Genomic DNA, 24,864 nt, shown 5'->3' with positions numbered 1-24,864 from the left:
AAAATGGTGCACGTGTTCTCTCCGCTGGCGGACAGCTCTCAGACGGCGTCATAAATCTACGCAGCTGGTTGAGATGTCGGTGTGCTACTGTGCCATGTATGTTGACGAGCCAAGAGCGCAGGCCTATGCGTCTGACAATTGTAGCTTCCTCCCAGCGTGGCTTTTTCAGAAACTGTCGGGCGAGGACGCGCTGCCCCTCATTAAGCGTGCCGCAGCGCGGAATTGCTTTTTCTTCCCGGAACGTCTCTGCCTTTGGCTCGGGGAGGATGGCTGTGAGCTGGGTTCGCATTTCACGCTCGAACATCATTTTCGAGGGGGTCTCGCCTGTTGTGCTCTGAACCGTCGTGTGCTGCTTGAAGAGAAAGCGCGCAAGGCGGCGCTGCAGCGAGCCTGTCTGATCTCTTTCAAGGGCGCGTTTTAGCTCGGCTACGTAGCGCTCGGCTTGTCCGTTTGTCGCTGGGTGGTAGGGGGCCGATGTAACTGATGAGATCCCGTTGTCGCGATAAAACTTGAGGATCTCCGCAGACACAAACGGTGTTCCGTTGTCCGACACTACCTTGCGCGGCAGGCCGAACGTTGCAAATAGTGATCGGAGGTTGTCAATGACTGCTGCCGAAGTCGTCTGTCCCATTTGCCTTATCTCAAGCCACTTTGTATAGGCATCTACGACCACAAGGAAAGTGCAGCCCTCAATTGGTCCTGCAAAATCAATGTGCAGTGTGTGCCATGGTGTGTCTGGCTTTTCCCATTCTGGGACAGGAGCTTTCGGCGGGGCGCTCCGGCTGCTCTGGCAAGGCTTGCATTCTCGCACCACTGTTTCGATGTCGTTGTCAATGCCAGGCCACCACATGTAGCTTCTGGCACACTTTTTCATTGCAACGATGCCCCGATGTCCGGCGTGGATGAGAGACATAGCTTGTGCGCGTAGTTCTCTCGGCATCACAACTCGGGACCCAAATATGATGCAGCCGCGATGGGTGCTCAACTCTGTAGCTCGCCTGCGGTAAGCGTCGAAGTTGTCCCCTTTGAGTTTATGCACGTTGCCTTGTTGAACAGCTGTGTAAACTAGCCGGAGAGCTGCGCACTTCTGCGTAGATGCTGCAACTGTGCCTGCTGTAAGCGGAGGTTCTGGCAGTGCTTCGAACATCAGAACGTCTCCTGGTGGAAATGGTTCGTCAACAGTTGCGTCTAGTGGCAGACGGCTTAGCGCATCGGCGTTTTGATGTTTACTCCCATTGCGGTAGACCAGAGCGTAGTCGTACGCTGAGAGTTTGATGCACCAACGTGTCATTCGCGGAGACAAAGTTGGTGGCATAGGCCTTTGTGGTCCCAGAATGCCCAATAGCGGTCGGTGATCGGTTATAAAGGTCACCTTCCGGCCGGCAATGTACTGGTGAAAATGTGTCGCCGCGTAGACGATGGCTAGCCCTTCTTTGTCAAGTTGCGCGTAGTTGCGTTCTGCTTGCGACAACGTACGTGAGGCGAAGGCGATGGGAGCTTCCCTTCCTTGCTCGTCAGTTTGCGATAGAACCGCGCCGACTCCGTACGGTGATGCGTCGCAAGCCAAAAGCAGAGGCTTCCTTTCGTCGTAGTGGCGGAGGACTGTACATCTTCGAATCAGGTCTTTCAGGGCATCGAATGACTGCTGATGGCGTGGCGACCATGTCCATGTCACATCTTTCCGAAGGAGTTGGTATAAGTCGTTGGCCACGGTAGCTCTTTGTTCCAAGAACCGGTCGTAGAACGTCAAGAGTCCGAGAAAAGCCTGTAGCTCCTGCTTGTTTGTTGGAGCTCGTGCTTCTGTGATCGCTCGCACTTTGTCCTCGGTAGGGTGAATGCCTTCCGCATCAATTCGGTGTCCCAGAAATTGCACCTCTGGCACCGCAAAACAGCACTTCGATTTGCTTATGCACAAATTAGCGTTTGCTAGCCTTTCGAGAACGAGCTCTAGGCGCACTGCATGCTCTTCAGTGGAAGTGCCACTGATGATGACATCGTCAAGGTAGACACAAACTCCTGGGATGCCCTGAAGCACTGTCTCCATGAATTTTTGAAATATGGCCGGGGCTGCAGCTACGCCAAAAGGCAGTCGCTTGACTTTGTACAAGCCTTTCAGTGTGTTAATTGCCAATAATTCAGCAGTTGACTCGCTCACCTTCAGCTGCTGATACGCCTGGGTGAGGTCCAATGTGCTGAAGACTCTTGCGCCACGTAGTACACTGAATACTTCTTCAGGTGTCGGTAGCGGGTAAGAGGACGCTTTAGTCGCAAGATTGACGGTGCTCCGGTAGTCTCCGCAGAGGCGTATGGTTCCGTTCTTCTTGCGAACTACGACAAGTGGTGTGGCCCATTCTGAATGCTGCGTCGGCTCGATGACACCTTGCTGCTCCAGTTTGTCCAACTCTTTTTCAACTGAATCTCGGAGAGCAAACGGCACCGGCCTGGCCTTCAGAAATTTGGGTTGCGCGTTGTCCAACAACTCCAGTGTGACCGGGGGCCCTTCGTTTCCTGGAATCTCTTCCGAGAATACTCTTTCGTATTTCTCTTGCAGTTGCTCAACCATGTTCTGGCTCGGCGTCTGGTGTATGCCGCATATCATCACGCCTAGTGGAGAAAACCAGTTTCTCCCTAGAAGGCTTGATCCTGTGCCCTTCACAACAAGCAGAGGTAGCGTATGGGTCTGGCCGTTGTAGTTAACCTGCACGTTGGCAGAGCCCAATAGTGGCAGATTCTGTCCTGACCACGTTCGCAGGTGCGTGTCGTCTTGTTGCAGGGCGGGTGCGTCAGATGGCCATGAAGTTCGGAACGTGTCCTCACTGATCAGAGTACAGGCTGCGCCGGAGTCCACCTCGAACTTAATCAGCTGGTGATGTACGCTTACTTCTGTAAAAATCTTCGGTCGCGTGCCGAGATTCATGGTGTTCAGGTCGTACAACACAGATGGTGTTGCTGATGTTGTTCCATGGAGATCAGATAGCGGCGTATTCTCTGAGGCGTTGACGCTGTGATTAGGCTGGGAAGGTGACTTTATCTTGGCAAGTCTCCGTTTCGTAATGCATGCTCTTTCGATATGCCCTCGCTTGTGGCAAAAATTACACGTGGCTGACTGGAATCGACATCCCTGGGGGTTGTGTTGGTCGTCACACCGCCAGCAGCGTTGTGCCTTTTTGACCGATTTTACAACAACAGAAGGCTTGCGCACCTGGTTGCTTGTCTGGTGTACCGGCTCGGTGTTCCGGCGAATCCCTCTCTGCTGGTGACCGGCGCTCTCCGCTCGAACGGCGATGTCGTAAGCTTTGCTGAATGTGAGGTCCTTCTCAGCGAACAGGCGCTGCTGCAGTGACTCGTCACTCAGTCCGCACACAAATCTGTCGCGTAACATCACGTCCAAGGGAAGCATGGTGGTGTTAGCAGAAGAAGCTGCGTCCATTTCCTGCCCGGTAGCTGTTGTCGACAGCGTTCCAAAATTGCAGTCGGCAGCGAGCTTCTTGAGCGCTGCTACGTAGGCGCTCACTGTTTCTCCTCCCAGTTGATCTCGTCGTTGGAAGCGAGCCCGGCTGTAGACCTCGGATGGCCTTGGGTCGTAGTGCTTTTGCAGCGCTTTTACGATGTCGTCGTAAGACACTGCCGCTGGTGTGCTTGGCTGAATAAGGGCGCAGACAGTATCGTAGGTCTGCTCCCCGCACAGCGTCAGCAGGTTGGCCCTCTTCAAGGCTGGGTCTGTGATGTTGTTAGCTTCAAAGTAGAACTGAAGGCGTCCAACCCACGATGACCACGATGAGCCGTTGAATTCTGGTATCTGATTGGGAAACCCTCGCGTAGCCATGGCTTGTCAATAGCGTTGCGTAGCGCGGGTCGAATCCACTTTCTCGTCGCCACTGTCGTGTCCGGTCGCTGTGTTGAATGCAGCGAAAGACGCACACGGTACTTTAAGACTTCGTTTATTTAAAGCCGATGAGGGTGCGACCAGCGTCGACCGAGGCAGGAGCCGAACTGGCCGCCCGAAGAAAGGAGGGAGTGGAGAAGCGTCCACGGCAGGGAGTGGCTTCCCAGAACAGGAGGAGGGTGCGGGGGCGCACCGTGGGGGGGGCATCCGGCGACAGCGTGCGACGAGGGGCAAGCGGTCGTTAGGAGGAGGATGCGAACTGTCGTTAGGAGGGGAATGCGAGTGGTCGTTAGGAGGGGGCGCACACACACAAAAGCAATAAGGGGACACAACAGGACATTTGTACCATACGGTAACGGGAATGCCAGAAAAACCCAGCTATACAAAGAATCAATAACCAAAAAACTGAGGACTGGGAATCGGCGCTGTCCAACTCACATTTGGAAGACCAGCTTTCGCTGGTGAACCAGGCAAGAGCGGCAACAAAAGCCCAACTATACTATGCATTAAACATTTTTCTCTCTCTCTGAAGTCCGCCTATTCATTTCTGGAACAGTCACAGCTGCTTAGTGCGTTTTAACCATCCAGTTTTTTGTAGCAATCGTCTCTCGTTCATTGTGTCGTGTGTTTGTAAGCGTGAAAATTGGTAAGGCAATACGCTTGCATCCTAAATGCTAATAAAAATGAATTTTAATTCTTTGTTAACACTCCAGCAGCTGCCCGCAGTACACTTTTGTGTTTTCTAAACTAGATGGTTTTTATCATTTTCCGAGCCCAAGGTGACTTGAGGTTTTATTGAATTACTGAAGCCCTTTCAAATTTTTGCAAATATTAACATGAGAGCCACTATCAACGTCAGCAACAATGCTGAAGATGACGGTTCTCGTGCCTCGTGCCAGCGCGCGACATTCGACGTTCGACGAAGAAGAGCCCAGCGAGCGCCGCGCCGCAGGAACGACTCGCTTGTCTGGCAGCCTTCCGAGCCACCCTCCGAAGTCCGAGGCAGCCCCTGACGTGATGTCGGACTCCCAGACTTCCCTGACGCGTCGCCGAAGCAAGAAACGGCCGGTGTGCCAACCTCAGGGGAAAAAAAACCTTTCAGCAAGCACAGGAAAAGGTGAGCTGTTACGACCCGTCAGTCGTTAAAAGCTGGGTCTGCGGTGCTATGCGAGCGCTAAGTGAGCGCGCACAAGCGATGAAGTTAGAATGAAGCGCAGTTAAGGGTTTATGGTCTTACACTGCCGAGATCGAGGTCGCGGGCACAGAGCCCGGCCGCGGCGGCCGCTTTTCGATGGTGGAGAAATGCAAAAGAAGCGCACATCCAGTGCGATGTCAGTGTACGTCTAAGAACTATAGTGTACAGTCTTTGTCAAAAGTGTGCAGCCCAAGGGGTCTGCTTCTGAGCCCTGCAGCGCGGCTCCTCTTGCACACTCAGGGACCCTAATCTTAGGAAGGCGGGAGGAACTTAAGTCCTCAACCCTCCCAGGCTTAGGATTGTCAGATGTGCTTAGGAGCACCACTACACGGCTTGGAAGCAAAGACCTTGGGCTCTATATTTTTTTACAAAGACTCTACTAGAGTGTACTTAAGTATAGTGAACTAGAAAGTGTTCTAGTTCACTATACTAAAAACCAGAAATGCTCGAAATTAGTCCAGCACCTTCCACTGCGACGCCTGTTTCCCTCTTCCTCATCTCAATGCCGCCTTTTATTTTACTGTTTTCTTTTTGGAAAGAAAATCGCGCAGCAGCTGTCTCATCACTTCTCGTTGGAAACTTCATCCGCGCGGTAACAGAAGGGAGGTAGGTGGTGAGAGTGAAAGGAGAAAGAGGTGCCGTAGTGGAAGTCTCCGGAATAATTTCGACCGCCTGGGGATCTTCACCGTGCACTGACATCGCAGAGCACGCGAGCGTTTTTTGCGTTTCGCCTTAATCGAAACGCGGCTGCCGCGGCCTGGTTCGTGCAGGTACTCCTGCTGTGTAGCTGAGAGTCCTAACCACTGAGCCACAGCGACGGGTCCATCCTTCGTCCCTTCCAATACAGCGCGGTTCACGCGTCTCCACCAGGAGTGAGACAGTTACTACGCCCTTTTCTTTCTTAAAAAAGCAATTTAATAACTCATCGCAACATGAAGCGCGAACGAGCTCAAGCAGGCGAGTGTTACCGCACATTTTGGCTTATGTTTTTCTCACTTTTTTTTTAATGTCGCTACGTTTTACACTCACAGCGCACTATGTGGAGGCTACGATAATAGTGCGCCTGCAAAAGCGAACCACTCGTATACTACTTGAAGCCTTGGTGAGGGTTTCGACGAAAACATGGAGCGGTACGAAACGGCATGCTCGGTATTGCAAATGATGGAGAAGGCAGTCAGGAGTTCAGTTATTGAACGTTCTCTTTATAAATTTTACTGATAGAGAACTATTTCTTGAGCGCGGATGCCGTGAGAGCGATCAGGCGTCTCCAGTGGTGTGTCACACTGTCGCAACTCACTCCGCGATAGCTCGGTGGGAGGCTAGACAGAAGCGTGGTTGCACGCTATTTATTAAACAGGGTACAGCTCTGTTAAACAAGTGCTCAGATGCTCCAGATAATAGGCTTATTGCTCACGTGTTCCTCCCCTTTCAAAATTGTAGTTAGAGCAAGTTGGTACGTGCTACGAGGTCTTTTTTTTTTTTTTTACAAAAGCGCGAAGTGGACCTGTCAACCAAGAAAGGGCACATTAAATTACAACTGACGCTTTTTTTGTCTGTACGCGCTCAGTCTTAGCTGTCCCGTCTTTTTCCAGCTTCTGTAAAAAGACCGCCACATCGTTTTACCAGCAAGATGGCTGTGTTACAGCCATATTTAAATATCATAGAAGGCTGACTCTAAGACATGTCTCTCAACATGGAATCTGCAAAAGAAACCGCTGAAACCCGTACGGCTATTTGGACGCCATGGTCCTGTGTGAGACTTAAATAGTCGCACATGCCCTCTATGGGAATATGCTTGAGAGAGGTTGCGCCACTCGATTAGATCCATTCATTTTCACGCCACTTTGCAACAGTGACAAGCAGAGTACTCAGTGCTTTTCACTGATCATCTAAATAAAGCGGCTACCATCCTGCCGTAAATATTTCATCACAGCTGACAGAATTCTACGTACAACAGCACCTACCGTGCACAAGCGTGGCATCCAATGTTGTAATCAATTATTTATCAACTGATACTCATTAGTTATCATTACCGTTAAGCTGGACATGTGCATACCCCTGAAATTAAACTTCAAAGAAGCCTTCGTACTTGCAGACGAGGCATGCTCCGAAACGGCGGGCAACTTCCTGGCGATGTCCGAATGTTCGCCTTCGAGCTCGATGAGCAGGCCGCTTGCGAGTGCGCAGCCGTGTTCAGAGGCCACCGCCGCGCCACGGAGCCGCCGAACGCGAGACAGCGGAAGACAACCGGCCCTGGAAGTCCCTGCTCGACGCCGTGCGGTTGAGTCGGCGGCTGCAGCGGCACCGGCAAGCAGAGCCTTTTTTCCCGCACCCTCGCGAGGCAGCGGGCGCGACGTTCGGCCTTCGAACGAGGCAAGGGCCACGCGGGACGCACTTAGCGTCACGGCGAAGACGCGCAGCGCCCAGAGAGCTGCAGTCGTACCACAGCCGGTACAAGAAGAAAGAACCTTCCGGAGAACCTCGTACCGGGAGCCCAGCAAGGCGGCTGGAAGGTCCTTGGATTCTTCGGCTACTGCCACAGTTCCTTCGACCTCTTTGGCCCAGCCAGCTGGTCGGGCTGTCGGAAAGATGAGCACGACGCTCGGCGACCGCAGGGAGCCCCACTCAGCGTCCGGTGCGCTGCCGCGCCCGCCGCGCTTGACCATACCCAGCTTTTTCGAGCGCCCTTCGTCGCCCGAGGTCGGCGGAGTCCCGGAAGAGCGCCAGCCGAAGAATGCGGCCGCCGTGCCCGCCGTCGCTGGTTCCTCAGCCAAGGGCGAAGGCGGTGGTGGTGAAAGCTGCGAGGCGACCTTCTCGAGTGTTCTGTCGGTGCGCTCCTTGCTGCAGGTGGAGGACCCCGACGTCAGCAACCGGCAGCCAGATGAGGGAGAAGGTGAAGACCACGCGGTACAATTGCAAAGCCATAAAAGTCATTTACGTGTAGTATAAACATACCTAATGAAATCTAGCAATGCCTGTCGCGAGTGCTGATTCGCAACGCCGGTCCGGCAGCGGTGATAAAAGTACAATGCACAGGGCAGGATCAAGGGATTGATCGGCCGATGGAACATGAGTGCTCCTTTAGAGCACAACTGTGTCAGGCAAAGTGAACAATAGAAAGATCTTACGGGCTAGAGGTGGGACCGTATTGAGTGAACTTTATTATGAGAAAACCCTGTATACTGCGCATAACGGAATACAGATTGGTCTTTCTCGCTTTCTATCGTTTGTCGAATCGGCGTTAATGCCTGCTTGCAACATAATGGGAAATAACTAAAAGTTCACTCATTTGAGCTCGTGACATACCGGCACAAAAAACGTGTTGGTTATGGATACCAGTAAAACTTGTTCATACAAAGGATGGTAACTCTGGCGGCTGCCAGTACTGCGGCGTCTTCCATAAACATAATTTTGGTGCAGATAAGCAGCCTTGCCGGGGCATCTCTTTTGTGCGCCTTTTGTTTTGCGCCAGCATTTGCAGGAACTCGCTATCACGAAAAAAACCATGCGAGAACGACAGGTTTCAATAAACTATGGGACAGGTTGCGATAAATAGCAATTAGACAGCGCACACATTTGTAAGAATGGAAATAAGGACGTAGTGCTCACGCAGTAACCTCGCCGTTTGACCTGCTTATGCTCATATGGGTTTTGTCTACTGGCCTATCACTGAGAAGCAGCAGCGCATGCTGCAGGTTCCAATTCACTGAACTTCATGTGGAGCTCCAGGCTAGCACAGATAAACCTGCAGAACCGCAGTTGCGATGACCTGTACCACCCGACCCATACGCAGAAGGCTCGGCGCAGTTCATGGCCTCCATGGCGGCTAAGACGGCCATTCTGCTGGGGTGCTGGTACCTGTTCCTGGTCTCGCTGGACCTGATGAGCTCGGCCTTCAAGCTCTTTGCCGGACAGCAGTCGCTGAGCCGCGGCCCCAAGAGCGATGTGATCCGCAACCCCGTCGTGGGCATAATGACGGGACTGCTCGTCACCGTACTCGTGCAGAGTTCGTCATCGTCCACATCCATCACCATCACCTTGGTCGGATCCCAGCGTGCGTACTCCGCATGATCCTTGCTTGAAAACAGCGACCTCGCCGCTCACTCGTCCTATCTTCACCTTGTATATGAGAAGCGTTTCGCGCTAACAAATCGCCCAGTTTAGTCCCAGTTCGCCTGCTCACAGCCGCCTTAGGAACCTTAGGAGAGGTGCGCAACACAACCTTCCTTAGAGCTGCTCCAGACGAGGAATTTTTCTTTAACTGCGAAGCTCTTATGAAAGAGTATTAGATTTTATTTTATTTTTTTAATCATAAGGGGGTCCTCATGTGGAAGTTAATGAGGAATTACACCTGAACGGACTGCTTACGCGAGGCATTACAGTGCAAAGAAAATGCAATCAAGTATATACTATACTGCTGCGAGTTGCAGGTCACAAGAACACTGCACATTACTGCAAAACTTTACATTTGGGGCTCTGTCTGGCAACAATGAAAGTCGAACCCGTTAAAATGTTTGCGCTATACCGGGAGTTAGGGACATCGCATCCCAAAAACACATCTGTCGCCACTCGCACTTATCGGACACAAGATACGAAAGGCCTTTAGCGAATTTATGCTGAATTTTGCTTACCGCGGTTTTAAATTCGCAGTACTTCTATAGTGCACGCCCTGCGATCTCTTGTCGATGTGCATGCAACCTGTTTGACAGTGAAGATAACATGGCGCGCTACCCGGCAGCGTGTTTTGTTGTAAGGCGGCAAACTTGCTTTCGCTCAGCTACAGGTATTTTCTTTTTTTGCTCGGCTAGTACATCCTTTTCACCGGCAGCATGCGGGCTTTCTTCTTACTGCATGTTTTTCGTGCGCAACTTATTTGATGCGGTTGCAGTGCTGAGCGTGAAGCAGGCTATACCGATCGTGATGGGGGCCAACCTGGGCACTTCTGTGACGAGCAGCGTGGCCGCGCTGTCTCAAGTGACGCGACGCGACGAGCTACGCAGGGCCTTCGCCGTGGCCACGGCGCACTGCCTCTTCAACTGGCTCACGCTGGTCGTGCTGCTTCCCTTCGAGGTCGCCTTCGGTGAGAGACTAGCCCTCTGTGCTTCGTAAAGAAAGCACCGCACTTACGCTGTGTATACCTCGGCTACAACCTGCAAACACTTGTCGCCACAGCGTTCTTAGAATCGTCATCCAGGATGGCAGTGGAGGCCCTCGACCGCAAGCATCGCCTGCACCGGTACAACCACCTGCGTGCACTTACCCGGCCGCTGACCAGCTTAATCGTTCAGGTACGCGTTTTGCGTGCCATTGGAAGAAGAGTGGCATACACAATCGTGTCTGTTCCATTTGGTGCACTCGTGCAGTAAATGGAGCACACACATTCACACTCAGCACTGAACAGAACCGTGTTGTTACAGTTGGAAGAAGCCAAGCCGCCTCAGAAGATGGCCATCGAGCATTCCGACGGCAGCGGCTTTGTAATACACACCGTACGCACATGCTGCGCCTTCAATGGAAGTCGCTGTGTGAGACCTTGTAAGTACGCTGCTGTAAGGGTTCGGTAGCGTTCGCGGGGCTCATCGGAACGCGGCTGGGGGTGCTCACAGCGAAGCGTCTCCTTTCTTGGAACGCGGCCGCTCGCGAGCGCGCCGGCAGGTATACGGGTGTCCCCCCCACCCGCGGTACTGATTCGCACACGTGCTGGCACGGATGTCTATTTGTGTTTGTTTTTATTTTGTGGTGGAGAGAGTGCTCTACTTTACGGCAGCTGGAGGGCTGGCCAGGCTCTTGAAGAACCAATCATGTTGAGAGCACAATATGATTGGAAGCTACGAAATGTGGGCCGGGCCTTTAGGGCTTTAAAACCGGGCCCCGGAGCTGGAAGCAGGGTTCTGCGCTAAGGTCAGATGCAACGCATCTTCGGCAACGCCGAGTAGGGGCCTCCCCTAGTGTTAGCCAGATCCACCTTTTTGTTGTTTGTCCTTGTGCCGTTAATTTGTCTCGAGTGTCTAAACTTCTGTACGCTGTAAATATCTGTACATAAACCTCAGTTATTGCCCTTTTTTATCCCTGCGTGTCAACTGATCACACGAGCGTCTCTGACGTGGCACCCCTGGTGCGAAGAGCTTCAGTTCGAGTTACCAACCGTCTCTGGCGGTGCACCTGTGGTGCAAAGAAGAAGAAGAAGAAGAACCTGAAATTTACTGGCGCAGTCGACAGGATCCTGCGGCCATCGGAAGACGACGCAGGAAGAAGACAAGGCAGGGAGTAAGGTGACGACAAGGCGACAGGTCAGCGTTCGTGAACGGACCTGCGGAGACACGGCGGCAAGGATGCAAGGACCACGGCAGTAGTCCAGCGACGCGGGACTGCGTCCGGTCAAGGAAGCAGCGCGTCGGGAACTCGACGATCACCGGCGGCGGACCAGCGGCGTGCGGCAGCTCATCGCAGCGTACGGGGAAAGTGGCGGTGGACCCCGACGCCAAGGAGCTGGCAATGCGGATCGACGCATCGAAACCGTGAGTTTCCTTGGTCGCATTGTTCACGTCCCTGTGTTCGAGCCGGTAGGACAGTTGAGGGATACAGACGGCGGTATGGAGAGTTATCCATGCCAGCCCTCACTCGATGTGAGGTATCGAGTGGAATTGGCGAAGGCGCGTTTAGCTTACTATCAGGCTGAGCTTGCAAAAGTTAATGGAGGAAAGGCGCCGCTATGCGAGGAAAAACCTCCAGATTTGCAGGCGTTGGAAGCAAGGCGCCAGCAGCTAGAGCTTGAGCTGGCTAAGCTCAAGGAGTCAAGGAGAGCTAATCAACTAGGCAGGGAGAACTGCTCCGAGTCCCGAGCAGAGAGGACGCAAATGTCGGAAGGCAAAGGCATATGCCTGTCAAGCACAGGTAAAGAAAACCAGGCAGGAGTAAAAAGTGAGCCAGATTTCTGCGAAGCTGGAGTCGCAGTTCAAGAAAGCAGCCTGACGGAACGCAGCGTCGCGGTATCAGAGGCGGTGAACGCGCACGCCGACGACACGGCCGCCCAGGTTAGCTCAATCCCAAATGACACCAGGGACGCGGACGCGTGCTCAGGATTGTTGGAAGTGAGTCTCACAATTCCAAAAACGCAGTCTCAAGCAAGCTGCGGAAAAGAGCATTTAGCTCAGCAGGGAACGGCCAGCGACGACAGATGTCAGATCGCGGACCTAGTGACAGGAGAAAGTCTAGCGTTGCTGGAACCGCACACTGTGTCGGTCATAGGGCATGAAGGGCCCCGTAGCGTCATTGATGGAAAGAGCGTTCCATGCGAGCCAGGGAACGGAGGCGGGCTTGCTGGGCCGACCGGGCAGAGCGCCACACAGTTGTGGAACGCACCCGATGTGTGTCTGGCCAGGTCATTTGAGTACCCGGAAATGAGTGGCGACTTGCCGCAAGGCAAGCTCGGGTCAAGCGACGGCGAGTCAGCTCGTGCAGCAGACGATGCCACGAAGCCGGCCAGCGTCTATCAAGCAGGGAGCGGCGATTTAAATGTTTGCCCGTGCAGGAACGGTGCAAATAGCTCCAAACGCTCCAAAGTACCAGGGGACAGGCGCATAGCCTTCACAGTGAATGTCGGCGCGTGGAACAGTACGTTCCGTGCTGCGGTACGCCAAATTATGTTCAGCAAAGCCGGCCGCACTGTTACAGCTGAACTCGGCAAGAGAGATGTTTCTTACGCAGCAGGCGGTTCGTACCGGCGCGCCAGAGAGAGCGGGCCCTCAGGTGCGTCGTGTAGTGAGGGGTTTGGACCCATCAAAACCCGGGACGTTTTTGATCCTGGAGGGCACCATCTTTTCAGTTCGCGCCCCGTTGTGGCGCCAGCCTAATGAGTTAGTTACCGTTTAGGCGTTAATTGTGTTACTGACAACACGTGGTGGCTCGAATGTACACAGGGACGCTCGGTGCGACTAAGGAGGCTCACGTGGGCATTGGGCGAGTGCTGTGAACGCTCCAGTCGCGAGTGTCTGTGTCTGTGTGCTCATTCGCGAGCAGGACGACGGCGTGCATGTAAGTGAACTGAGTAGCCTGTCAACTTGGACTCCGTTTTACGGCGCACAGCAAGCGTGTCACCGCGTGTATTTGAGTGTGCAATTTGCTTGTGTTGTGTTGGTGCCCGTGTGCATTTTTTTTGTTTTTGGTTTTGTTCGTGCCAGTGTTTGTGTAGCTGCGGTATGTCACCCACAGGGTGGTTTTGTGACCCGTACCGATCCCTTTGTTATAATTCTAAAAGTGGCATTTGAGCCCTTTGTAGAATCTTGGGAAGGGCGTGTAAGGGTTCGGTAGCGTTCGCGGGGCTCATCGGAACGCGGCTGGGGGTGCTGACAGCGAAGCGTCTCCTTTCTTGGAACGCGGCCGCTCGCGAGCGCGCCGGCAGGTATACGGGTGTCCCCCCCACCCGCGGTACTGATTCGCACACGTGCTGGCACGGATGTCTATTTGTGTTTGTTTTTATTTTGTGGTGGAGAGAGTGCTCTACTTTACGGCAGCTGGAGGGCTGGCCAGGCTCTTGAAGAACCAATCATGTTGAGAGCACAATATGATTGGAAGCTACGAAATGTGGGCCGGGCCTTTAGGGCTTTAAAACCGGGCCCCGGAGCTGGAAGCAGGGTTCTGCGCTAAGGTCAGATGCAACGCATCTTCGGCAACGCCGAGTAGGGGCCTCCCCTAGTATTAGCCAGATCCACCTTTTTGTTGTTTGTCTTTTGCCGTTTAATTTGTCTCGAGTGTCTAAACTTCTGTACGCTGTAAATATCTGTACATAAACCTCAGTTATTGCCCTTTTTTTATCCCTGCGTGTCAACTGATCACAAGAGCGTCTCTGACGTGGCACCCCTGGTGCGAAGAGCTTCAGTTCGAGTTACCAACCGTCTCTGGCGGTGCACCTGTGGTGCAAAGAAGAAGAAGAAGAAGAACCTGAAATTTACTGCTGCACTGGTCTTATCAAACGTGCACGGCACAATAGACGTCTCCTTAATGTTTGTCAGGTTGGACAAAGGGCGCAAATGACAAACGTACCCTGGTTGTCACCTTTGAACAGCATATGCGGCTGGCCTTCTTGCTAAGCTTTAGCCCAGGACAGTCCCGTAAATTTAAATCAACTCCAGTACAGGCACTTAGTCGAAATATCGACGCTAGCTAATGCTTAGTCCGTGTTGGGCAGTATCCGGTCCAGAATATGAGATAGGATGCAAAGCTCTCAATACATACATCGGGTCGCTCGGCATGGCTCTCAGCACAACCAACCAATTCTTCATAGTTATATATAGAGAAAGAATTGGTTGCAATAGAAACTCAAAAATAGGCGCTTTTTCTTAACGGACGTACCGGGTAGCCCTCTTTTCTAACACTCCACGTCCCAAACCGTCCTTCCAGCAACAAAATCGGTCAGCACAAAGGGAGTGAAGGTATATTCTTAAATGCTGTAGGATCTCTCTTCGCTATTGACTGGGTGCGAACCCTTTGAAGCAACCAGATTCCCAGCCTCCTTCCGGAAACAAAGCATACTAAATGCGCGACTTGCAACCCATACACCGACCATAAATTCATATATGCACGACATACAGAGAAGGTACTTAAAAAGCACATCTATTAGAACGTCTGAGGCTGACCACGTTCAACATTCCCGGAAAAATAAGCAAAATGTAAGATACTCTTATAAAAAAATAGAAGGTAATGGTTCAGTCTTCTTATATGTAGCAAAATCTTTCTTTTAAAGGGTTTCCATCGATGGCATCGAACAGTTAAGACTGCCATAGAAAACCAATGGGAAACGCTTTTGTCGACAGCAAAAACGTTTACACACACAAAAAAAAATACGAGAGCGCCGACGGTTGATCTGCGGATATATTGATTGTTATAGTGAAATCTTGCATTATGTGAAAAAGTTGCGTTCATGAACGGCTTCCTGCTCAAAAATGCTTTCGTCCAGAACTGCTGGGTATGGAAGACCTGCAGGACTGCAACTGCCGTATTGTCGCTGCAGGCCAGAATGCGCTGGCGCGGCTGCAGCTGAGTGACCAGGCGTCCGGCCTGGTGCTCCTCTTCCTGTCGCTGCTGCTCATGCTGGGCTGCCTGAGCCTGCTGGCGCGCACCCTGAGCCCCGCTGTGCGGCTCCAGATGGCGCTGTCGCGGATGCCGCAGGGCCTGCTCGAGGGCTACGCCTGCTTCTGCTTGGGCCTGGTCGCCACGCTCGTGATGCAGAGCAGCACGGCGCTGAGCTCGGCGCTGGCGCTGCTCGCCGCGTCGGCCGGCGACCACGTGGCGGGGATGCAGCGGGTCTACCCGGCGCTGGTGGGCGCCAACATTGGCACCACCAGCACGGGCCTGCTGGCGGCGCTTGCCGGCGACCCGACGCCCGACACGCTCCAACTGGCCCTGTGCCACAGCTTCTTCAACGTGTACGGAGCGCTGCTCTTCTACCCGGTGCCGTTCATGCGGTTCCCGGTGCCGCTGGCGCAGCTGCTGGCGGCCACGGCGGCCCACTATCGCTGGTTCGCCGTCGCCTACCTGCTGGTCGTGTTCGTCACGTTGCCGCTGTTGGCGCTGCTGCTCTCCTTCGCCGGTGAGTGGAGCGCTTTCCCAAGGAGTCCCCGTGCGTACGGATAAGAATCTACCCCCGCAGTGACTCACACCTGCTGGGGCAGCCAACGCACGTCTTAAGGCGCCCGAGCATGACTCTGTAGCTTAGAACACTCAGTGAGCCGGAATGGAATATGAGAGGAGGGAGGTGTGAAGTAAGGGATGGCGCAGTGCGTCTCGCTGAGGACAGACACCTGAACCGCGCCAGTAGCGCCAGTAGCGTGCCGGCGATTACGCTCCTTGTCAATTGCAGGGGATATTGCGTAAACAGTAAAGCCTTCTATCTCAAAGATTCAGAATTCCCGCTGAACATGCCCAGCAGCGACGTCTTCCTCAGAAGTGCAGCGCACAGCACCAATAGCCCCTGTGCGATGCGAGCAAGAGCGATGAAAGCCAGGGTTACATATGAGCCGAAGAATTGGCGCGAGATTTCTCTTCATCACATTTTACGGCGACAGCTGTTAAAGTTCCATTCCCTGGGTTTCGCGTCGTCGTAGTAGTAATGTAGCCGGCATAACCGGAGGGTGGTAACCATGGTGGAAGAGGAGGAGGAGGAAGGTTGCCCTATAGAAAGTGTGGGGAGGACAGAGGAATGCGCAACCGGAGGGTGGCTTGCACCGGAATCGCGAGGATTGTTTTTTGCCATGAAAGGAGGAGGGAAGTAACGGGAAAGAGCGGATTAAGCAACACGCTCCGTCTGTTGCCGGTGCTGCGAAACGCGCTAGCCGAGGAGAGGCTCAGCGACGGTGGCGCCACGCGCCTGGGGCGGCGGACTGGAGAGCGCAGCCAGTGAAAGAACGAATTTGTGTGGAGAGCTAAAAAGTTTGCTCATGCATGTCGCTTTCAAATTCCTTACGTCAATATAATGCGAAATGAAAATACTGTTGTTGAAAATACCTCAACAGCTGCCGCTGAATCCCGCCGTCCACAGTAGTGACCGTCCTGCGAGTTTTTAGAGCTAGAGCTGTACTTCCCGACCAAAGCTGCAAGATCCGATTCATCGCCAAATCCTTAATCTTGACCTTGAATAAATAAATACTGCGCCACGACTGGGATTCGAACCCGCGATGGCGCGAACAGATCAACCTCGATGGCCGCTGCTCGAGAGAAGCATGCCTGCAGCCGATCAGGCCTCGCGTTATACTGCACTACACCCTCGCATTGTGCATTGCACGTCGTCGTCTTCATCAACTTTCGTCTGCGGCGCGAACAGATCAGAATAGCTTAACCTCGATCAGAGCTTAACCTAGGTCTAAAATCGCCAGACGTGCCGCCGACCCAGCAAAGCAAAACCATGAGCCAATCAGGCTCAGCCGGTTTATCTACGTTAAAAGCCTCCCATTTTTTTTTCTCCCATGAAGAACCGGCTGCTTCGCACGCAGTGCTAACTCTTCTAATCTCGTTCCGCCATCTTAGCATGGGCTCATTGCTCAAGTAGTCTTTCCATCAAGAAAAATAGGACGTAGTTTCCTTTCTTTCGCGGCTAGGTGCACTGCCATTATGCCTTTTTTAGGCCTGTCGTAACCACAAGTCATCATCAACCCACGGCAGGGAAAAGGCCTCTCCCATATCTCTCCAATTAACCCTGTCCTTTGCCAGCTGCGGCCACCGTATCCCCGCAAACTTCTTAATCTCATCCGCCAGCCTGTCTGCCGCTACGCTTGCCGTTACTTCAAATTCAGTCCGTTACCGTTACGGACCAACGGTTCGTTATCATTCCTTTGCATTACATGCCCTCCACAAGACCATTTCTTCTTGATTTCGACAAGAATGTCATTAAGTAGGATTTGCTCCCTGACCCACTCTTTCCTCTTTCTGTTTGTTACGTTACAGATACCATTTTTCTTTCCATAGCTCGCTGTCCTTAACTTAAACTGAACCTTTTTCGTTATCCTCCAATTTTCTGCCCCAGAGGTAAGTCCCGGTAAGATAAAGCTGTTATGTGCTTTCCTCTTGAGGGATATCGGCAAACATTCATTCATGATCTGAGAGGACTTGCTAAGCGCTCTCCACCCCATTCTTATTTTTCTAGTTAGTTCCTTCCATGATTCGGATCAGCATGCCACTACCTGCCCTAAGAGGCGTATTCCCTTACCACTTCCAACATCTTGTAACCAATTGTGAGCTGTTGTTCCCTTGCGAGACTGTTGAATGTTACTTTGGTTTTCTGCATGTTAATTTTTAGCCCCACCGTTCTGCTCTGCCTGTGTAACTCATTGGTTATGCTTTGCAGTTCATCTCCTGAGTGACTTAGCAAGGCAATGTCATCACTGAGTCGCAGATTGCTATTGTATTCTCCATTAACTCTTATCCCCACCTGATCCCAATCCAGGCCATTGAATACCTCCTGTAAACAGGCGGTGAATAGCATTGGCTAGACCGTGTGTTCCTGCCTGACACTTTTCCTCGTTGGAATTTTATTGCTGACTTCATAGAGTACTAAGGTAGCTCTACATCCTTTACAAAAATCTTCCAGTATTTTTGCATAAGGTTTTCTACAGCCTGATTCCTAAATGCGTGAATGGCTGCTGACGTTTCGACTAAGTCAAATGCTTTTTCGTAATCTATGAAGGTTATAAATAGGTGTTGGTTATATTGGGCGCAATTCTGTACCATCTGATTGGCAGTGTGAATATGGTCTATTGTAAAGTAGTATCTGCTGACTCGTCTCTATAAACTATCATGCACCCCCTCTTTAGGCGTCTGTAAACATTAGAAATTTTTATTTAAAAAGAATGCCTCAAATACTTCTGAGTCGCTGGCGCCATGAAACTGCCTTGTAAAGACCTAGGTCTAAAGAATGAGCTGTAAAACGTTTACGCGACGATGCAGGCAATTCTTTCGCCCCCTTGTTTGATGGTCTCCCCAACGAACAAGCTGTACAAGATCCGCTGGTTCATTGCGATGCAGATAATGTAATCAACGTCTCACCTTCATGTTTACATTGTTCAGTGACTGCATTCTTCTCAGAGCTAACTGCATTACGGAAATAAAACAGCATTGTCTCTTTAGTAATCTTCCCTCGTCGAATGACATAGAAACTCCATAAGCGAGACAGTTGGCACCGATGTGCCCTCCTGCGAAGCATTTATTTTCCAGGTGGCAACAAACAAGTTCTTGTTCACCCTTGGTGGCTCTGCGTATACGGCATTCAGCTCCTCAGCCCGATTTCCCGGGTTTTATGCCGGCTGCGGAGGCTGCATCTAGAATAAGGCGAACCAAAGACATGATTCTGTACTGAAATATAAGTACATGGAGGTTAAGAAATCTCCTGGCTGTCTTTCGAAAACTTTGAGAACTCTTCGCTACCGCCTCCCGCCGTCGTGCAGCCTGCGACACCTGAGAATCCCTTCTAAACGTCTTTCCCCTTTCTTCACCCGGCACACAGGCAGCACCCTGTTCAGTGCCGTGGGCGTGCCGCTCCTGCTGGCCGCGTTTCTCCTTGTGGCGCTGAACACGGCCCAACGGCACCACCCGCACTGGCTGCCTCCCTTCCTGCGCTCCTGGGCGTGGCTGCCCCTGTGGATGCACTCGCTGGCGCCGCTCGACGCGCTGCTCGAAGAGCGACTGCTGCGCCGCTGCCGCATGCTGGACGCCTTCCTAGGGCCGCCTGCCACAGCCCCGGTCATGCCCTAGGGACGCAGCCAGGCGCGCTCCGGGTGGCTGTGCACCAGCGCCCGCTCGAAGACGTGCTTCGTTCACAGATTCTCGTTACGCACTCGATGCATGTGCGATTTAAAATGACCTGTTTTGTGTAAACTTGATGTATATTATAGACCATGGGAGGATTCTTCTCTTCCCTACGAGACACCGATGCCTTGATCTCGAAGTGCGGTGCGTAGCTGTCGCCTGTGATTATAACCGAGAGGCGCGTGCTTGCTTAGACGCTCGACGCAGACGGCACTGTGCATGCGTTTTGCACTGTGCATGCAATGAGCGCTGCGTTTTGGCGGACCCTAGATCTTCGTCCTCATTCATAGTGGAGTGTGCAATGAACAAATGAAGTAAATATTTGACATTCACTTTGCCTTGTGTTGTTATAGTTGCGTGCAAAAACAACGGCACACAAAGTTCTGCACTGGACAGTATGCTACATACACGCAAGGTTTTCACGACCAGAGGCATCACAGACAAGGTAGCAATAGCTGCAAGTTGGGCTTTCCTCCGTGGGGTGCATAACTGCAAGAGGAGGCCGAAGTATGGCCACCCGTTGCGGAGAATACAATTGGTCTCAAAATTTAAACGAGACGAAAGCAGCAGTGACGCCATCTCCAGGCCTCTAATGGCGCGCAGTCCACATCGCCAAGCCTCGAGCCAAGACCCGTGGAGTGCATCTAATTCGAAACTGCACCACTGCGTGCCTACTGTCACCTACTGAGCCTGGAGAGGCCGCCGACTGTCAGCGAGTCGACGCTTCAGTGCCGAACCGTGTCCATGAGCTTGGCGAACGCGTAGCCTACGCCTATGGATTGATTGCCTTTGCGAAGTAGGCCTCTTGAACTGGAAAACCAGGACATTGGGACCGACGATGCGTCCGGAGAATCGAAGATCATATCGTGGGATTAGCGCGACCCGCAAGACCTTCGCGTCAAGACCTCGGGGGTATCCACCACCTGCGATTACTGCAACATTACTATCCTGTGCGAGACGGAGTTCTACCTTTCAAACGGGCCAGGGCGCATCGCAACCGAGGAAGGGTCATAAAAAGTTTACTGCTTTTCGAGCAGGCTGCCGAAGCGGCACAAGCGATTCACGGTGTAATGCGCAGTCAGCAGAGCTAGTGAATGTATCTGCGATGCACGACACACTGGTCGACTACATTAGGGGCATAATTCGAACTGACGGAGTTCTGGTTCGATTTCCAGGACAAAGACGCGAGCGCATTTAACGGCGTCATTGCGTTCGACATTCAAGAAACCGATTGGAACGTTTCCTGCGCGACGGTCTGCTTTGGACATCGAATACCATGGTTCTTCAAGCGAAGCTGCAGAAAAACGTACTCCGTGATCCGCGATGGCAGCAAATCACACAACCTTGACCAGTCCTTCCGCAAATGCCTCGACCAACCGGCATACTCTGGAAGGTTGCAGTACTGCATGTCGAAGAGCAATTTCAGTACGACCTCCGGCGCTCAGGTTTGTCACAACCATGCTATGTCGCTTTCGCAGGCAGGCACCATCTACGAAGCATTGTACGCATTTTCGTCTGACCAACAATGGGACGAGCAAAACTTCGAGCAGTTCCTCATTTGGGATGCTGAATATGCTCCAAACGGTCAGGCCACTAACCAAACTTATGTTGCTAAGAGCTTGCTTCATACTCCACCGAGAACGAACGACAGTGATTGTTTTGAAGCGCATGAATACATTTCCAAATACGACCGGATAGCAACCCTCGTATCAACAGCACGAGGCTGTAACTACTATGATTCGGACCAAAGCAGTGTCTACACATGCTCGAACAGCGGCAGACATGACACCCGGCATGACACCCGTGTTCATGCAATAACACGGGTGTCATGCCGGGAAAATGCGAGCAGGGTGGCATTCAGCCAAACTGGGTTAACGATTCCCTGTGTAGTTTGGAGAAACTGCGCGAAAAGCTGCAAGTTCTGGCCACAACAGCAGACAAAATGTCACACTCTAAGAGTTAAAAATCCTGGACGGTGTAGTCACTGCGCTCGTCAGGTGCACTGTTTACGAATATGAAGATAGCTAAGTACACTGGCGCTGAAAACGAACTGTTGAAGGTGACTTGACAATATGTGCTAAGGTGAGGCCAACACATTCGCAGAGCGAAATTTGGCGATCAATGCGACTGAAGCGGAGGGAAATGCGTTAGCACGTGGGCTCCAATTTTGTCACTGCGGCGCAAGAGGCCGAAGTTGAGGTCAACAGGAAATCCGCGCATCCATCATGACAATGCTTCTGCACATTCCTCGCACTAAATTCACACTTTTTTCGCGAAAAACCAGACCGCTGTAGTTCAACAGACTCCTTACTCTCCTGATATGGCCTCCTGTGACTTCTGGCTGTTTCCCAAAATCAAGAGGCCATTGAAAGGAGCGCGATTTCAGACAAGAGAGGACATTATGGCTGCAACGACAGCTGAGCTTAACTCCATTCCGAAAGGGGCCTTTTCGGAATACTTCCAACAATGGCAGCACCACTGGGAGAAGTATGTGGAGTCCCAAGGAGACTACTTTGAAGGTGATTAGGTTCCCAACGCTCCAGTTATGCCAGTTTTTTTTCTTCGGCTAAAGGTCGGATACTTTTCTAACAGACCTCGTATACCTACAGAAGGGTGCCGGGTTTTCATTCGCATGGGCGCTCCAGTGCTACCGCAATGATTTGGAGGCCCTCGCAAAAAGCCCCGGAAAGGGTTACACCACCTAGGCCACCGTTTAAGACCGACCCACAAAGATAACTACGAAGACAAGAACGAAGTAAGACACGGTATGATCTACCTTGTCGTCCTGAGTGAAGGTCACAAGTACAGACCGAAGCAACCTGAAAAGTATCGTAATGCCGGCGTAAGGTAAACGGCATCACTCCCCATATATCGGCAACGTGCATATTTGTGTATTCATTCTGTTTTTTTCTAAACTGTTTTCCCTCAGAAACGTGACCCCTACATTGACTTTTAAAATTTGGCACAACAGTGGAAATATATTAGCCACTTGAGCACGAACTACGCATTTCCTCTCGTATTAATAAAACTGGTGCATTATCATCATCAACAACAGCCTAACTACGTCCACACCAGGACAAAAGTATCACCTATATATCCCTTAAATTAATACCTGTGCCAGCTGCGGCCACCTTATCCGCGCAAACTTCCTAATCTCATCCTCCCATCTGACTTTCTTTTGCTCCCTGCTATGCTTGTCTTCTCTTGGAATCACTGTTGCCCTTAAAGGTGCACTGAAGCGGGATCTGAAATCGTCTTTTTACTGCGGGAACTCGGTGTACACTCTCAGGGCATTCTTAGAAACTTCGAATTGCTTTCCTGTGAGGCCGATTTCCCTACAAAATCGAATTAAACGTCCCGGCTCCCGCCTTCTTTTTGAACTCACCTTTGAAAAGAAGAGTCAGCCAACGCGTGGAGTCGGCGTCGCTTTCGCTTTTATTTTGTTTGTTAGGTTTCCGTGAATTAATAGTCTCAGTCGCAGACTACATAGCCGCAAATTAGGCCCACGGAAGCAGAAATACGCGTGGACTCTGCTTTCGCCGATCGCTACGTATCACTCCGCCGATGGCACAGCGGCAAGCCGCCACTCCACGCGTTGGCCGACTCCTCCTGTTTTCGAAAGTGAGTTTTAAAAAAAAAAGGCGGTTAATTCGATTGAATGGGGAAATGGGCAGCACAGGACACTAATTCGAAGTTTCTTAGAATGCTCGGAGCGTGCAGAGCGAGTTCCCGCGGTAAAATGACGAACTGAGAACACGGACCAAAACATGAGATTAGGGCGAAAAGCCGTGCATCACATTGCAAGGACTGACACTGCAATATGAAAGAAACGAGGGTTTTATAATTTTAATTTTATATTGAAGATCACCTAAAAACCATCTTTAGGTGAAACTCGCCATTATCAGAGTAGCCTACCGCGTGACCACATCTCAGTGTAATATCGCTTGTTTTAAGTGCATAGTGTTTTTTTTTTCCTTTCAGGAGTATTCTTGTTTTATAGTTTACACTCTCTCCAGTGCGTCCTCCAATGAAAAGTAACGCTCCCTTCGCATCGTCAACCATGTAAAGCCTTTGTCAAAAGTTTGGAGCCCAGGGGGTTTGGTTCTGAAGCACACTGTCTGGTTCGTAATGCGTCACCAGCGCTCCAAATTTGCTGAAGGTAAGAAGATTTCTGGTCCTGCCTCCTCCAATGGGTAGGACTACCACGAATGTTACAGCAGTCCCACTGCGAGGCTTAGAAGCAAACCCCCTGGGCTCTAAACTTTTGACAAAGACTCTACTTTTAGCTTTCCTCACTAGATGACGCCACCATTTTTTGAACTCTTGGATGGAGCGACAACCACGGTCCACTAAAACTTTCCTCGACGAGGCGTACAGCACTGTGCCGTAAGAGCTTTGAATGTGAAAAATATCTTATTACTGTCTAGCGGGCGAGATTTCTGTGAGTTTCCGGTACAGCACTTTTGCCGACGTTCAATCGCCATCGCGCCCGTTGATCATGGTTCCCAGCATCGGGATACATAACAATGGGTGCGCGCACTGATTTAAAAATTCTCGGTAAAAATCTACGGCGTTTCCAACAAAGCCGTTGCGGAATCGAGCACCTTAGGGAACAAGTTTTCCGTTGTGCCGAAAAAAGATTGTGTTCTTAAAATTCAGTATACGGTTCCTTATCGACCATCAGTTATTTTGGTTCGCATTGCAGTCCCTACCTATGGGCATGGGTAGCCCATTTCTTCTTGATTTCGACTGCGGTGTCATTAACCCGAGTTTGTTCCCTCACCTACTCTGCTCTCTTCCTCTCTTAATGTTGCACCTATGAGTTTCCTTCCCTTAGCTCGCAGCGCTGTCCTGTTTACGCTAAACCATTTCCGTTGGTCTCCACGTTTCTGCCTCACAGATGAGCACCGCTAAGCTACAGCTGTCATATACTTCCCGCTTGAGGGATATTGGCAAAGAGCTGTTCATCCCGCCTGCCAGATGCACTCAACCCCACCCTTTTTTATTTATTCCAGTGCCTTCTTCACCACCCTGGTGCGCAATGCCTGCATGATTGCCGAGGTTACGACCGAGTCAAATGCTTTTTTGTAATCTATGATGGCTATGTATAGAAGAGCCCTTCGTTTTAGGGTTTCATTTTTTTCCAGAATTCGGGAAGTGGGGGGGGGGGGGGGGGGGGGGGTAAAATCGGGCCATATCTTTTTTAGCTCTAATTCTGATAGAAATTGGATATTTCAGCAAAAAGAAAACAAAGGGCTCTATGTATAGAGCATGGTTAAATTCTACGCTTTTCTCCATCACCTAATACCGGGTTGACCGAAGTCTAAGGTTGATCTAATATGACTAATGATTACCTTAGTAAACACTACGTAAACAACGGACAGTAAGCTTATTCATCAAATCTTTCAAGTCCCTGATGTCCCTTTTTTTATGAATTAAGACAATGTTAGCGTTCTTTCAAGATTCCGCTATGCCCGAAGTCATAAGG

The 24,864-nt window shown here is 51.5% G+C and overlaps 1 protein-coding gene across 1 annotated transcript; it reads left to right on the top strand.

The window, feature by feature from the left end:
- The first annotated feature begins 4,750 nt into the window (after positions 1-4,750).
- LOC149339701 (sodium-dependent phosphate transport protein 2C-like) lies at positions 4,751-19,992 on the top strand. The gene is made up of 8 exons (XM_089550974.1): positions 4,751-5,003; positions 7,177-7,974; positions 8,875-9,135; positions 9,970-10,161; positions 10,254-10,369; positions 10,499-10,616; positions 15,091-15,669; positions 19,075-19,992. The coding sequence occupies exons 1-8, from the start codon at positions 4,751-4,753 to the stop codon at positions 19,320-19,322; spliced, it is 2,565 nt and encodes an 854-aa protein (XP_089407100.1). The 3' UTR covers positions 19,323-19,992.
- The last annotated feature ends 4,872 nt before the right edge of the window (positions 19,993-24,864 follow it).

Source organism: Amblyomma mixtum, chromosome 6 (assembly GCF_055824585.1).
Source record: "Amblyomma mixtum isolate Tamu chromosome 6, ASM5582458v1, whole genome shotgun sequence".
Lineage (NCBI taxonomy): Eukaryota > Metazoa > Arthropoda > Arachnida > Ixodida > Ixodidae > Amblyomma > Amblyomma mixtum.
Note: the sequence above shows the minus strand (reverse complement) of the source record. Positions and strands in the feature narration are given on the sequence as shown.

What these genes read in the sequence shown, in the direction of transcription:
- LOC149339701 (XM_089550974.1), top strand. Translation starts at nt 4,751, where the DNA reads ATGCTGAAGATGACGGTTCTCGTGCCTCGTGCCAGCGCGCGACATTCG. An exon ending in GCAGCCAGATGAGGGAGAAG is followed by an intron (nt 7,975 to 8,874) that starts GTGAAGACCACG and finishes ACCCATACGCAG; the next exon opens with AAGGCTCGGCGCAGTTCATG. An exon ending in TGACCAGCTTAATCGTTCAG is followed by an intron (nt 10,370 to 10,498) that starts GTACGCGTTTTG and finishes GTGTTGTTACAG; the next exon opens with TTGGAAGAAGCCAAGCCGCC.